The sequence below is a fragment of the Chanodichthys erythropterus genome, chromosome 14, assembly GCF_024489055.1.
Source record: "Chanodichthys erythropterus isolate Z2021 chromosome 14, ASM2448905v1, whole genome shotgun sequence".
NCBI classification, from domain to species: domain Eukaryota; kingdom Metazoa; phylum Chordata; class Actinopteri; order Cypriniformes; family Xenocyprididae; genus Chanodichthys; species Chanodichthys erythropterus.
Genome location: NC_090234.1, coordinates 24,421,735 through 24,433,819, shown reverse-complemented (window position 1 = coordinate 24,433,819; position 12,085 = coordinate 24,421,735). Strand labels below are relative to the sequence as shown.

The 12,085-nt window shown below is 41.6% G+C and overlaps 1 protein-coding gene across 1 annotated transcript; it reads right to left on the bottom strand.

Annotated features, from left to right (window-relative positions):
* Positions 1 to 331: 331 nt before the first annotated feature.
* Positions 332 to 2,777, bottom strand: kctd12.1 (potassium channel tetramerisation domain containing 12.1). Its single transcript, XM_067409655.1, has 2 exons — positions 2,409 to 2,777; positions 332 to 2,142 (listed from the first exon to the last, which is right to left on the bottom strand). The coding sequence occupies exon 2, from the start codon at positions 2,049 to 2,051 to the stop codon at positions 1,185 to 1,187; it is 867 nt and encodes a 288-aa protein (XP_067265756.1). The 5' UTR covers positions 2,052 to 2,142; positions 2,409 to 2,777; the 3' UTR covers positions 332 to 1,184.
* Positions 2,778 to 12,085: the final 9,308 nt, after the last annotated feature.

Below are 12,085 nucleotides of genomic sequence, written 5' to 3'. Positions count from 1 at the left end.
ATTAGTTTTCTCCCTGAATCTCTCTCATTGCTTGAAGAGTTTAGATAAAGTTATGCTAAAAATGAAAGATTAATGTTTTGTGTTATTGCTGGAACAATTTTAATATTTATCCCATTTAACTTCAAACATTTGTCCAGTGATCCCATTATGATTTCCATGCCACAAAAAGGTATTTTGAAAAAAAAAACAAAACTGTGGGTTGTTCAGCAGCTGGTAACACATGTTCTTGTTTAGGTTGTTCAGCCTTTAGAGCTGCACAAGACACAACAAACAAAAATCTGACTGAGGCTGAAAGATTATGACAGATTATAATTTATTAAAGTATCGACTCTTTGAAAAGACAACAGATAGAAGATGTTTACAATGTTGGAATAAAAGGGAACACTCTGTTGTAATATAGACATAGAAACCTTAAACTTTAGACAAAAAGGAAGGGAAAAAAATAGAAACTATTTCCACTTTTTGCCCCCTTTTTCCCACTTGATTTTCTTAATCTGTAATGAAATTAAAACTGGTCAAAAAGTGCAATGAATCACTGCAGGTAACTTTGGCACCACTTTAATTTTACAAAAAAAAATAATAATAATAATAATAATAATAAAATAAGGCAGTAATTAAACTTTTCCGTTTTAGAGGGTTACTTGTTCACAGTGAAAAGATAAAAATGAGCTTATTAAGGGAAAGTGTCACTGAGATCTATCAGTCTGAAGCTGTCTGAGTCTTTCCAGAATGTTGCCTAATGATTCAGTAATCGACATTTCCTGAAAGCGTAACTGTCCCTTAAATCATTGACCCAGTATAACACCATTATGAACATTCATCTAAATCTTATAACTTACAAATGAGGTGCCATGTTGAGTGAAGCAATATTCCACGTGTTCATTTAAAATACATGCATAAAGAATAGCAAGTAACACATCTGGGATAAACAGGCTCTCAAACCTGGATTAAAAAACGACTTTATCTGCAAATGAAGCTATGAAGGGAAGTGTAATGATAGCTGGTTATTCTGCGTTCGTTAATTCTAGCAGTACATGTATAGGCTATAAAAGACAGAAAACAATTTTGTCTGGTGTCTGTGAATGAGGCAAACCTATAGGCTATGTACACCTCTGAAAGACGGATGAAACTTTACTCTTGTAGTGGAATGCCTATACACACAATTAAATGCAACAAATTATGTTTCATTCTCGACAGAAAACATACTCTGTGTAGCTTGTCCAGATTTTGTCCTCGTTTGGGTCATTGCTGGAATAAGCGCACGTGCCAGTGGAGCTGCACGCGACCATATGGAAGCCAAACTCTGACAGTTTGTCAAACGCCTGCTCGAGAAAATTATATTTCAGATAATAGCGTGATGTGTACCTCTCCGGAGGTCGGTCCGGGTCTCTGCTCTCGTTCAAAGTGTCTCCAAACACCTCCTTAGCCAGAGAAGTCTTCCCGCACACCGTGATCCTCGCAACCCGCCTGAATTTGGCGTCTGTTTGTATGTCTCTTCCGATTGTATACGAGCCCCGGTAACCGACTGTGATGTAGCCCGACTTTTTGGACTCCAGGGAAGGAGAATGAGCGGTGCTGGGGACGGACAGCGTGCGCGAGGTGTCGGGTCCGACCAACGGGGTCGCGCTCGCGCTCAGCTCCTCCGAGTCACTCTGACAGATCTCATCGGTGATGGAGTTGTCTTTACTCATTTTGGGACTCAAGACCTTGGACAGGTCCCGCAGCTGAAAAAACTCAGCCTCCCGCTGTAATCTGCTCTTTTCCGGAAAATAGTCAGGCAAAACCAGGTGTAGGTCCCGTAGGTAGTCTAAAATGTAACGAAAAAGAAAGCCGTCCCTGTCGAGAAAAAAACGACCTTTGCTGTCCCGTGCCAGTTCTGTCGGTTTTTTCTTACTAAACATGTTCCACAGGAGAGAATCCGGTACGGCTATTAAAGTCGTATGCCGTGTCACATACACTTGTCCACCAACATTTAGTTCAATAATGTCAGAAAACGGGGACGCGGAATCCGCGCCGTTTGATATTCCACACTCAGGATCTGCCAAAGCCATCACGTCTCTTAAGCTAAAGGTGCCAGTTATGTGTGCAATGGATGTCCCAAAGACTCCAGATAAGGGCAGATGTTTGTTTAAATAGGTTGTGCTGTGGAAGGGGAGGGGAGAGAAGACGGCTGAGGTTAACGCTTTATTGGCAAAATGGGTCCAACTGGTGTCGTGCCTCCTGCTGTCAGTGATGGAGATGCCAAACTGACTAGTTAATGTCTCTTATCAAAAGGCAACAAACTGTTTAAGAGATATGAACTTAAACTTAAATGTAGATAATAACATGGGGAAAATCAAAGGGATATGGCTAAACACATCTCCTCACACACAAATGGTCTTATAATAAATTAGTGTAGGCTAACTTACATATTCTTCCATGCCCTTCAAGATGAAGGAGTAGTAGTGGCATCTAGTGGTAGAAAGTCGAAATGGGACTCAATCTTCTCCACAAACTGTAGAAGAAAATGGGCAGCGCAGAGGAATGCATTGCAGGGTTTTCTGTGTGGTTGTTGTTAACCTGTTTTATGCAGCCTCTGGACTCTTTTTTCATGTTTTGCTTATGTGGTTGGTAGTATTTTTTAGGGCTTGCTTTTAAGCAGTTAGGGTCCCTCACACGGTTTGCAGCTTAAAGGATTAGTTCACTTTCAAATAAAATTTTCCTGATAATTTACTCACCCCCATGTCATCCATACGGTGGTCCAGTAGTGCACAACACAACGAAATTAAAAAAAGCAAACATAAGTTCACAACACAACGGAATAAAGCCACAACACAATGGAATCAAGCTTTATTCCGTTGTGTTGTGGCTTTATTTCGTTGTGTTGTGGCTTGTTTCCGTTGTGTTGTGGCTTTATTCTGTTGTGTTATGTCTCGATTCCGTTGTGTTTTGGCTTTATTCCATTGTGTTGTGGCTTGTTTCCGTTGTGTTTTGGCTTTATTCCATTGTGTTGTGGCTTTATTACGTTGTGTTGTGGCTTTATTCCGTTGTGTTGTGGCTTGTTTCCGTTGTGTTGTGGCTTTATTCCGTTGTGTTGTGGCTTGTTTCCGTTGTGTTTTGGCTTTATTCCATTGTGTTGTGGCTTTCCGTTGTGTTGTGGCTCGATTCCGTTGTGTTGTGGCTCGATTCTGTTGTGTTTTGGCTTTATTCCATTGTGTTGTGGCTTTATTCCGTTGTGTTGTGGCTCTATTCCGTTGTGTTGTGGCTTGTTTCCGTTGTGTTGTGGCTTTATTCTGTTGTGTTGTGGCTCGATTCCGTTGTGTTGTGGCTTTATTCCGTTGTGTTTTGGCTTTATTCCGTTGTGTTGTGGCTTGTTTCCTTTGTGTTTTGGCCTTATTCCATTGTGTTTTGGCTTTATTCCGTTGTGTTTTGGCTTTATTCCGTTGTGTTGTGGCTTGTTTCCGTTGTGTTTTGGCTTTATTCCATTGTGTTTTGGCTTTATTCCGTTGTGTTGTGGCTCGATTCCGTTGTGTTGTGGCTCGATTCGGTTGTGTTTTGGCTTTATTCCATTGTGTTGTGGCTTTATTCCGTTGTGTTGTGGCTCTATTCCGTTGTGTTGTGGCTTGTATCCGTTGTGTTGTGGCTTTATTCTGTTGTGTTGTGGCTCGATTCCGTTGTGTTTTGGCTTTATTCCATTGTGTTGTGGCTTTATTCCGTTGTGTTGTGGCTCTATTCCGGTGTTTTGTGGCTTGTATCCGTTGTGTTGTGGCTTTATTCTGTTGTGTTGTGGCTTTATTCCGTTGTGTTGTGGCTCTATTCCGTTGTGTTGTGGCTTGTATCCGTTGTGTTGTGGCTTTATTCTGTTGTGTTGTGGTTCGAATCCGTTGTGGTTTGGCTTTATTCTGTTGTGTTGTGGCTTTATTCCGTTGTGTTGTGGCTTGTTTCCGTTGTGTTGTGGCTTGTTTCCGTTGTGTTGTGGCTTTATTCCGTTGTGTTGTGGCTTGTTTCTGTTGTGTTTTGGCTTTATTCCGTTGTGTTGTGGCTTTATTCCGTTGTGTTGTGGCTTTATTCCGTTGTGTTGTGGCTTGTTTCCGTTGTGTTGTGGCTTTATTCCGTTGTGTTGTGGCTTGTTTCCGTTGTGTTTTGGCTTTATTCCGTTGTGTTGTGGCTTTATTCCGTTGTGTTGTGGCTCTATTCCGTTGTGTTGTGGCTCTATTCCGTTGTGTTGTGGCTTTATTCCGTTGTGTTGTGGCTTGTTTCCGTTGTGTTGTGGCTTTATTCCGTTGTGTTGTGGCTTGTTTCCGTTGTGTTTTGGCTTTATTCCGTTGTGTTGTGGCTTTATTCCGTTGTGTTTTGGCTTTATTCCATTGTGTTGTGGCTTTATTCCGTTGTGTTGTGGCTTGTTTCCGTTGTGTTTTGGCTTTATTCCGTTGTGTTGTGGCTTTATTCCGTTGTGTTGTGGCTTTATTCCGTTGTGTTGTGGCTTGTTTCCGTTGTGTTGTGGCTTTATTCCATTGTGTTTTGGCTTTATTCCGTTGTGTTGTGGCTTGTTTCCGTTGTGTTTTGGCTTTATTCCGTTGTGTTGTGGCTTTATTCCGTTGTGTTGTGGCTCTATTCCGTTGTGTTGTGGCTCTATTCCGTTGTGTTGTGGCTTTATTCCGTTGTGTTGTGGCTTGTTTCCGTTGTGTTGTGGCTTTATTCCGTTGTGTTGTGGCTTGTTTCCGTTGTGTTTTGGCTTTATTCCGTTGTGTTGTGGCTTTATTCCGTTGTGTTGTGGCTTTATTCCGTTGTGTTGTGGCTTGTTTCCGTTGTGTTGTGGCTTTATTCCGTTGTGTTGTGGCTTTTTTCCGTTGTGTTTTGGCTTTATTCCGTTGTGTTGTGGCTTTATTCCGTTGTGTTGTGGCTCTATTCCGTTGTGTTGTGGCTTGTTTCCTTTGTGTTTTGGCCTTATTCCATTGTGTTTTGGCTTTATTCCGTTGTGTTTTGGCCTTATTCCATTGTGTTTTGGCTTTATTCCATTGTGTTTTGGCTTTATTCCGTTGTGTTTTGGCTTTATTCCGTTGTGTTGTGGCTTGTTTCCGTTGTGTTTTGGCTTTATTCCATTGTGTTTTGGCTTTATTCCGTTGTGTTGTGGCTCGATTCCGTTGTGTTGTGGCTCGATTCGGTTGTGTTTTGGCTTTATTCCATTGTGTTGTGGCTTTATTCCGTTGTGTTGTGGCTCTATTCCGTTGTGTTGTGGCTTGTATCCGTTGTGTTGTGGCTTTATTCTGTTGTGTTGTGGCTCGATTCCGTTGTGTTTTGGCTTTATTCCATTGTGTTGTGGCTTTATTCCGTTGTGTTGTGGCTCTATTCCGGTGTTTTGTGGCTTGTATCCGTTGTGTTGTGGCTTTATTCTGTTGTGTTGTGGCTTTATTCCGTTGTGTTGTGGCTCTATTCCGTTGTGTTGTGGCTTGTATCCGTTGTGTTGTGGCTTTATTCTGTTGTGTTGTGGTTCGAATCCGTTGTGGTTTGGCTTTATTCTGTTGTGTTGTGGCTTTATTCCGTTGTGTTGTGGCTTGTTTCCGTTGTGTTGTGGCTTGTTTCCGTTGTGTTGTGGCTTTATTCCGTTGTGTTGTGGCTTGTTTCCGTTGTGTTTTGGCTTTATTCCGTTGTGTTGTGGCTTTATTCCGTTGTGTTGTGGCTTGTTTCCGTTGTGTTGTGGCTTGTTTCCGTTGTGTTGTGGCTTTATTCCGTTGTGTTGTGGCTTGTTTCCGTTGTGTTTTGGCTTTATTCCGTTGTGTTGTGGCTTTATTCCGTTGTGTTGTGGCTCTATTCCGTTGTGTTGTGGCTCTATTCCGTTGTGTTGTGGCTTTATTCCGTTGTGTTGTGGCTTGTTTCCGTTGTGTTGTGGCTTTATTCCGTTGTGTTGTGGCTTGTTTCCGTTGTGTTTTGGCTTTATTCCGTTGTGTTGCGGCTTTATTCCGTTGTGTTTTGGCTTTATTCCATTGTGTTGTGGCTTTATTCCGTTGTGTTGTGGCTTGTTTCCGTTGTGTTTTGGCTTTATTCCGTTGTGTTGTGGCTTTATTCCGTTGTGTTGTGGCTTTATTCCGTTGTGTTGTGGCTTGTTTCCGTTGTGTTGTGGCTTTATTCCATTGTGTTTTGGCTTTATTCCGTTGTGTTGTGGCTTGTTTCCGTTGTGTTTTGGCTTTATTCCGTTGTGTTGTGGCTTTATTCCGTTGTGTTGTGGCTCTATTCCGTTGTGTTGTGGCTCTATTCCGTTGTGTTGTGGCTTTATTCCGTTGTGTTGTGGCTTGTTTCCGTTGTGTTGTGGCTTTATTCCGTTGTGTTGTGGCTTGTTTCCGTTGTGTTTTGGCTTTATTCCGTTGTGTTGTGGCTTTATTCCGTTGTGTTGTGGCTTTATTCCGTTGTGTTGTGGCTTGTTTCCGTTGTGTTGTGGCTTTATTCCGTTGTGTTGTGGCTTGTTTCCGTTGTGTTTTGGCTTTATTCCGTTGTGTTGTGGCTTTATTCCGTTGTGTTGTGGCTCTATTCCGTTGTGTTGTGGCTTTATTCCGTTGTGTTGTGGCTTTATTCCGTTGTGTTGTGGCTTGTTTCCGTTGTGTTGTGGCTTTATTCCGTTGTGTTGTGGCTTGTTTCCGTTGTGTTTTGGCTTTATTCCGTTGTGTTGTGGCTTTATTCCGTTGTGTTTTGGCTTTATTCCATTGTGTTGTGGCTTTATTCCGTTGTGTTGTGGCTCTATTCCGTTGTGTTGTGGCTTGTATCCGTTGTGTTGTGGCTTTATTCTGTTGTGTTGTGGCTCGATTCCGTTGTGTTTTGGCTTTATTCCATTGTGTTGTGGCTTTATTCCGTTGTGTTGTGGCTTGTTTCCGTTGTGTTTTGGCTTTATTCCATTGTGTTTTGGCTTTATTCCGTTGTGTTGTGGCTCGATTCCGTTGTGTTGTGGCTCGATTCGGTTGTGTTGTGGCTCGATTCGGTTGTGTTTTGGCTTTATTCCGTTGTGTTGTGGCTTTATTCCGTTGTGTTGTGGCTTTATTCCGTTGTGTTGTGGCTTGTTTCCGTTGTGTTGTGGCTTTATTCCGTTGTGTTGTGGCTTGTTTCCGTTGTGTTGTGGCTTTATTCCGTTGTGTTGTGGCTTTATTCCGTTGTGTTTTGGCTTTATTCCATTGTGTTGTGGCTTTATTCCGTTGTGTTGTGGCTTTATTCCGTTGTGTTGTGGCTTGTTTCCGTTGTGTTGTGGCTTTATTCTGTTGTGTTGTGGCTTTATTCCGTTGTGTTGTGGCTCTATTCCGTTGTGTTGTGGCTTGTATCCGTTGTGTTGTGGCTTTATTCTGTTGTGTTGTGGTTCGAATCCGTTGTGGTTTGGCTTTATTCTGTTGTGTTGTGGCTTTATTCCGTTGTGTTGTGGCTTGTTTCCGTTGTGTTTTGGCTTTATTCCGTTGTGTTGTGGCTTGTTTCCGTTGTGTTTTGGCTTTATTCCGTTGTGTTTTGGCTTTATTACGTTGTGTTGTGGCTTTATTCCGTTGTGTTGTGGCTTGTTTCCGTTGTGTTGTGGCTTTATTCCGTTGTGTTGTGGCTTGTTTCCGTTGTGTTTTGGCTTTATTCCGTTGTGTTGTGGCTTTATTCCGTTGTGTTGTGGCTCTATTCCGTTGTGTTGTGGCTCTATTCCGTTGTGTTGTGGCTTGTTTCCGTTGTGTTGTGGCTTTATTCTGTTGTGTTGTGGCTCGATTCCGTTGTGTTGTGGCTTTATTCCGTTGTGTTTTGGCTTTATTCCGTTGTGTTGTGGCTTGTTTCCTTTGTGTTTTGGCTTTATTCCATTGTGTTTTGGCTTTATTCCGTTGTGTTGTGGCTTGTTTCCGTTGTGTTGTGGCTTTATTCCGTTGTGTTGTGGCTTGTTTCCGTTGTGTTTTGGCTTTATTCCGTTGTGTTGTGGCTTGTTTCCTTTGTGTTTTGGCTTTATTCCATTGTGTTTTGGCTTTATTCCGTTGTGTTGTGGCTTTATTCCGTTGTGTTGTGGCTTTATTCCGTTGTGTTGTGGCTTGTTTCCGTTGTGTTGTGGCTTTATTCCGTTGTGTTGTGGCTTGTTTCCGTTGTGTTTTGGCTTTATTCCGTTGTGTTGTGGCTTTATTCCGTTGTGTTGTGGCTCTATTCCGTTGTGTTGTGGCTCTATTCCGTTGTGTTGTGGCTTGTTTCCGTTGTGTTGTGGCTTTATTCTGTTGTGTTGTGGCTCGATTCCGTTGTGTTGTGGCTTTATTCCATTGTGTTTTGGCTTTATTCCGTTGTGTTGTGGCTTGTTTCCGTTGTGTTTTGGCTTTATTCCATTGTGTTTTGGCTTTATTCCGTTGTGTTGTGGCTCGATTCCGTTGTGTTGTGGCTCGATTCGGTTGTGTTTTGGCTTTATTCCATTGTGTTGTGGCTTTATTCCGTTGTGTTGTGGCTCTATTCCGTTGTGTTGTGGCTCTATTCCGTTGTGTTGTGGCTTGTTTCCGTTGTGTTGTGGCTTTATTCTGTTGTGTTGTGGCTCGATTCCGTTGTGTTGTGGCTTTATTCCATTGTGTTTTGGCTTTATTCCGTTGTGTTGTGGCTTGTTTCCGTTGTGTTTTGGCTTTATTCCATTGTGTTTTGGCTTTATTCCGTTGTGTTGTGGCTCGATTCCGTTGTGTTGTGGCTCGATTCGGTTGTGTTTTGGCTTTATTCCATTGTGTTGTGGCTTTATTCCGTTGTGTTGTGGCTCTATTCCGTTGTGTTGTGGCTTGTATCCGTTGTGTTGTGGCTTTATTCTGTTGTGTTGTGGCTCTATTCCGTTGTGTTTTGGCTTTATTCCATTGTGTTGTGGCTCTATTCCGTTGTGTTGTGGCTCTATTCCGTTGTGTTGTGGCTTGTTTCCGTTGTGTTGTGGCTTTATTCCGTTGTGTTTTGGCTTTATTCCGTTGTGTTGTGGCTCTATTCCGTTGTGTTGTGGCTTTATTCCGTTGTGTTGTGGCTTGTTTCCGTTGTGTTGTGGCTTTATTCCGTTGTGTTGTGGCTTGTTTCCGTTGTGTTTTGGCTTTATTCCGTTGTGTTGTGGCTTTATTCCGTTGTGTTGTGGCTTTATTCCGTTGTGTTGTGGCTTGTTTCCGTTGTGTTGTGGCTTTATTCCGTTGTGTTGTGGCTTGTTTCCGTTGTGTTTTGGCTTTATTCCGTTGTGTTGTGGCTTTATTCCGTTGTGTTGTGGCTCTATTCCGTTGTGTTGTGGCTTTATTCCGTTGTGTTGTGGCTTTATTCCGTTGTGTTGTGGCTTGTTTCCGTTGTGTTGTGGCTCTATTCCGTTGTGTTTTGGCTTTATTCCGTTGTGTTGTGGCTTGTTTCCGTTGTGTTGTGGCTTTATTCCGTTGTGTTTTGGCTTTATTCCATTGTGTTGTGGCTTTATTCCGTTGTGTTGTGGCTCTATTCCGTTGTGTTGTGGCTTGTATCCGTTGTGTTGTGGCTTTATTCTGTTGTGTTGTGGCTCTATTCCGTTGTGTTTTGGCTTTATTCCGTTGTGTTGTGGCTCTATTCCGTTGTGTTGTGGCTTGTATCCGTTGTGTTTTGGCTTTATTCCATTGTGTTTTGGCTTTATTCCGTTGTGTTGTGGCTCGATTCCGTTGTGTTGTGGCTTGTATCCGTTGTGTTGTGGCTCGATTCCGTTGTGTTTTGGCTTTATTCCGTTGTGTTGTGGCTTTATTCCGTTGTGTTGTGGCTTTATTCCGTTGTGTTGTGGCTTTATTCCGTTGTGTTGTGGCTCTATTCCGTTGTGTTGTGGCTTGTATCCGTTGTGTTGTGGCTTTATTCTGTTGTGTTGTGGCTCTATTCCGTTGTGTTTTGGCTTTATTCCATTGTGTTGTGGCTTTATTCCGTTGTGTTGTGGCTCTATTCCGTTGTGTTGTGGCTTGTATCCGTTGTGTTGTGGCTTTATTCTGTTGTGTTGTGGCTTTATTCCGTTGTGTTGTGGCTCTATTCCGTTGTGTTGTGGCTTGTATCCGTTGTGTTGTGGCTTTATTCTGTTGTGTTGTGGCTCTATTCCGTTGTGTTTTGGCTTTATTCCATTGTGTTGTGGCTCTATTCCGTTGTGTTGTGGCTCTATTCCGTTGTGTTGTGGCTCTATTCCGTTGTGTTGTGGCTTGTTTCCGTTGTGTTGTGGCTTTATTCTGTTGTGTTGTGGCTCGATTCCGTTGTGTTGTGGCTTGTATCCGTTGTGTTGTGGCTTGTTTCCTTTGTGTTTTGGCCTTATTCCATTGTGTTTTGGCTTTATTCCGTTGTGTTGTGGCTTTATTCCGTTGTGTTGTGGCTTGTTTCCGTTGTGTTTTGGCTTTATTCCATTGTGTTTTGGCTTTATTCCGTTGTGTTGTGGCTCGATTCCGTTGTGTTTTGGCTTTATTCCATTGTGTTGTGGCTCTATTCCGTTGTGTTGTGGCTCGATTCGGTTGTGTTTTGGCTTTATTCGGTTGTGTTTTGGCTTTATTCCATTGTGTTTTGGCTTTATTCCGTTGTGTTGTGGCTCTATTCCGTTGTGTTGTGGCTTGTATCCGTTGTGTTGTGGCTTTATTCTGTTGTGTTGTGGCTCTATTCCGTTGTGTTTTGGCTTTATTCCATTGTGTTGTGGCTTTATTCCGTTGTGTTGTGGCTCTATTCCGTTGTGTTGTGGCTTGTATCCGTTGTGTTGTGGCTTTATTCTGTTGTGTTGTGGCTTTATTCCGTTGTGTTGTGGCTTTATTCCGTTGTGTTGTGGCTTGTATCCATTGTGTTTTGGCTTTATTCCATTGTGTTTTGGCTTTATTCCGTTGTGTTGTGGCTCGATTCGGTTGTGTTTTGGCTTTATTCCGTTGTGTTGTGGCTCTATTCCGTTGTGTTGTGGCTTGTATCCGTTGTGTTGTGGCTTTATTCTGTTGTGTTGTGGCTCTATTCCGTTGTGTTTTGGCTTTATTCCATTGTGTTGTGGCTTTATTCCGTTGTGTTGTGGCTTGTATCCGTTGTGTTGTGGCTTTATTCTGTTGTGTTGTGGCTTTATTCCGTTGTGTTGTGGCTTTATTCCGTTGTGTTGTGGCTTGTATCCATTGTGTTTTGGCTTTATTCTGTTGTGTTGTGGTTCGAATCCGTTGTGTTTTGGCTTTATTCCGTTGTGTTGTGGCTTTAAGTTTCATCAAAAGTGGAAGTCAATAAGAACAGAGACCACATGGAAAAGTACATAAAAACAATGCCAGCAAAAAAGCATGCTGTTATCAAGGCCACATTTAAAAAAAAAAAAAAATGTAATATTTTTGGTTATTATGCGTGAATAAAGACTATTTATGTTTTCAACAAGTTTTTGGCAGATTCCTAAAATATTTGTGTTTTGTCTTTATTATGACAGGTGGTCTAATACATTTGTTAAGCACTATATACATATATATATATTGCTTAACAAATTTATTAGACCACCTGTCAAAATAAATCTGTGTGTATGAAGTGGTGTCTGTTAAAGTCAGCATTACTATTAACTGCTCTATATTAGTGGTTTGTGAGTGAGTCTGTGTGTTGAATGAATTTTTTTAAGCAAATAATTCTTGCACTGACTCATATCTTTTGTTCACCGAAGTCTCTTCTTTTTTGAAGTGCCTTTGTGACTTTTCCTGCCTCCACAGACTGACTTCAGCACAAGTCATTTGCATTGGACTGCGCAGCCTATGAAGGAGCATTTCATTGGTCGTGAATCTAGTAAACAAATCTGTGTTTGCAGGCTGAATTTAACCCATTTTTGTGAATGAATATGCATATGCACATTTATATTGTTGTTTTTATCCTTTCCGTGTCTTTTTCTAGCATAGTAAATGTCTAGTAGCTGACCAAATAAAGCAAAAGCAACAGATCAGCTTGCTATGTAATTCTGTTTTTAACCTGTCATGATTTTGTATTTGCAGACACCAAGGACAAAAACTTAAGGTTGTGAACAAAAATCATTGTGTGGCTGAAAAAAATAAAGCAAAGACACATTGATTTATCAAGGTTTATATAATCTTCAGTCATTAATGACATTTGACTGATCACTTGGTTTAGATTTTTATTCTATCACAAAAAAATAAATCAGCAAATAGGTCTAATTTGTATTCATTTATTT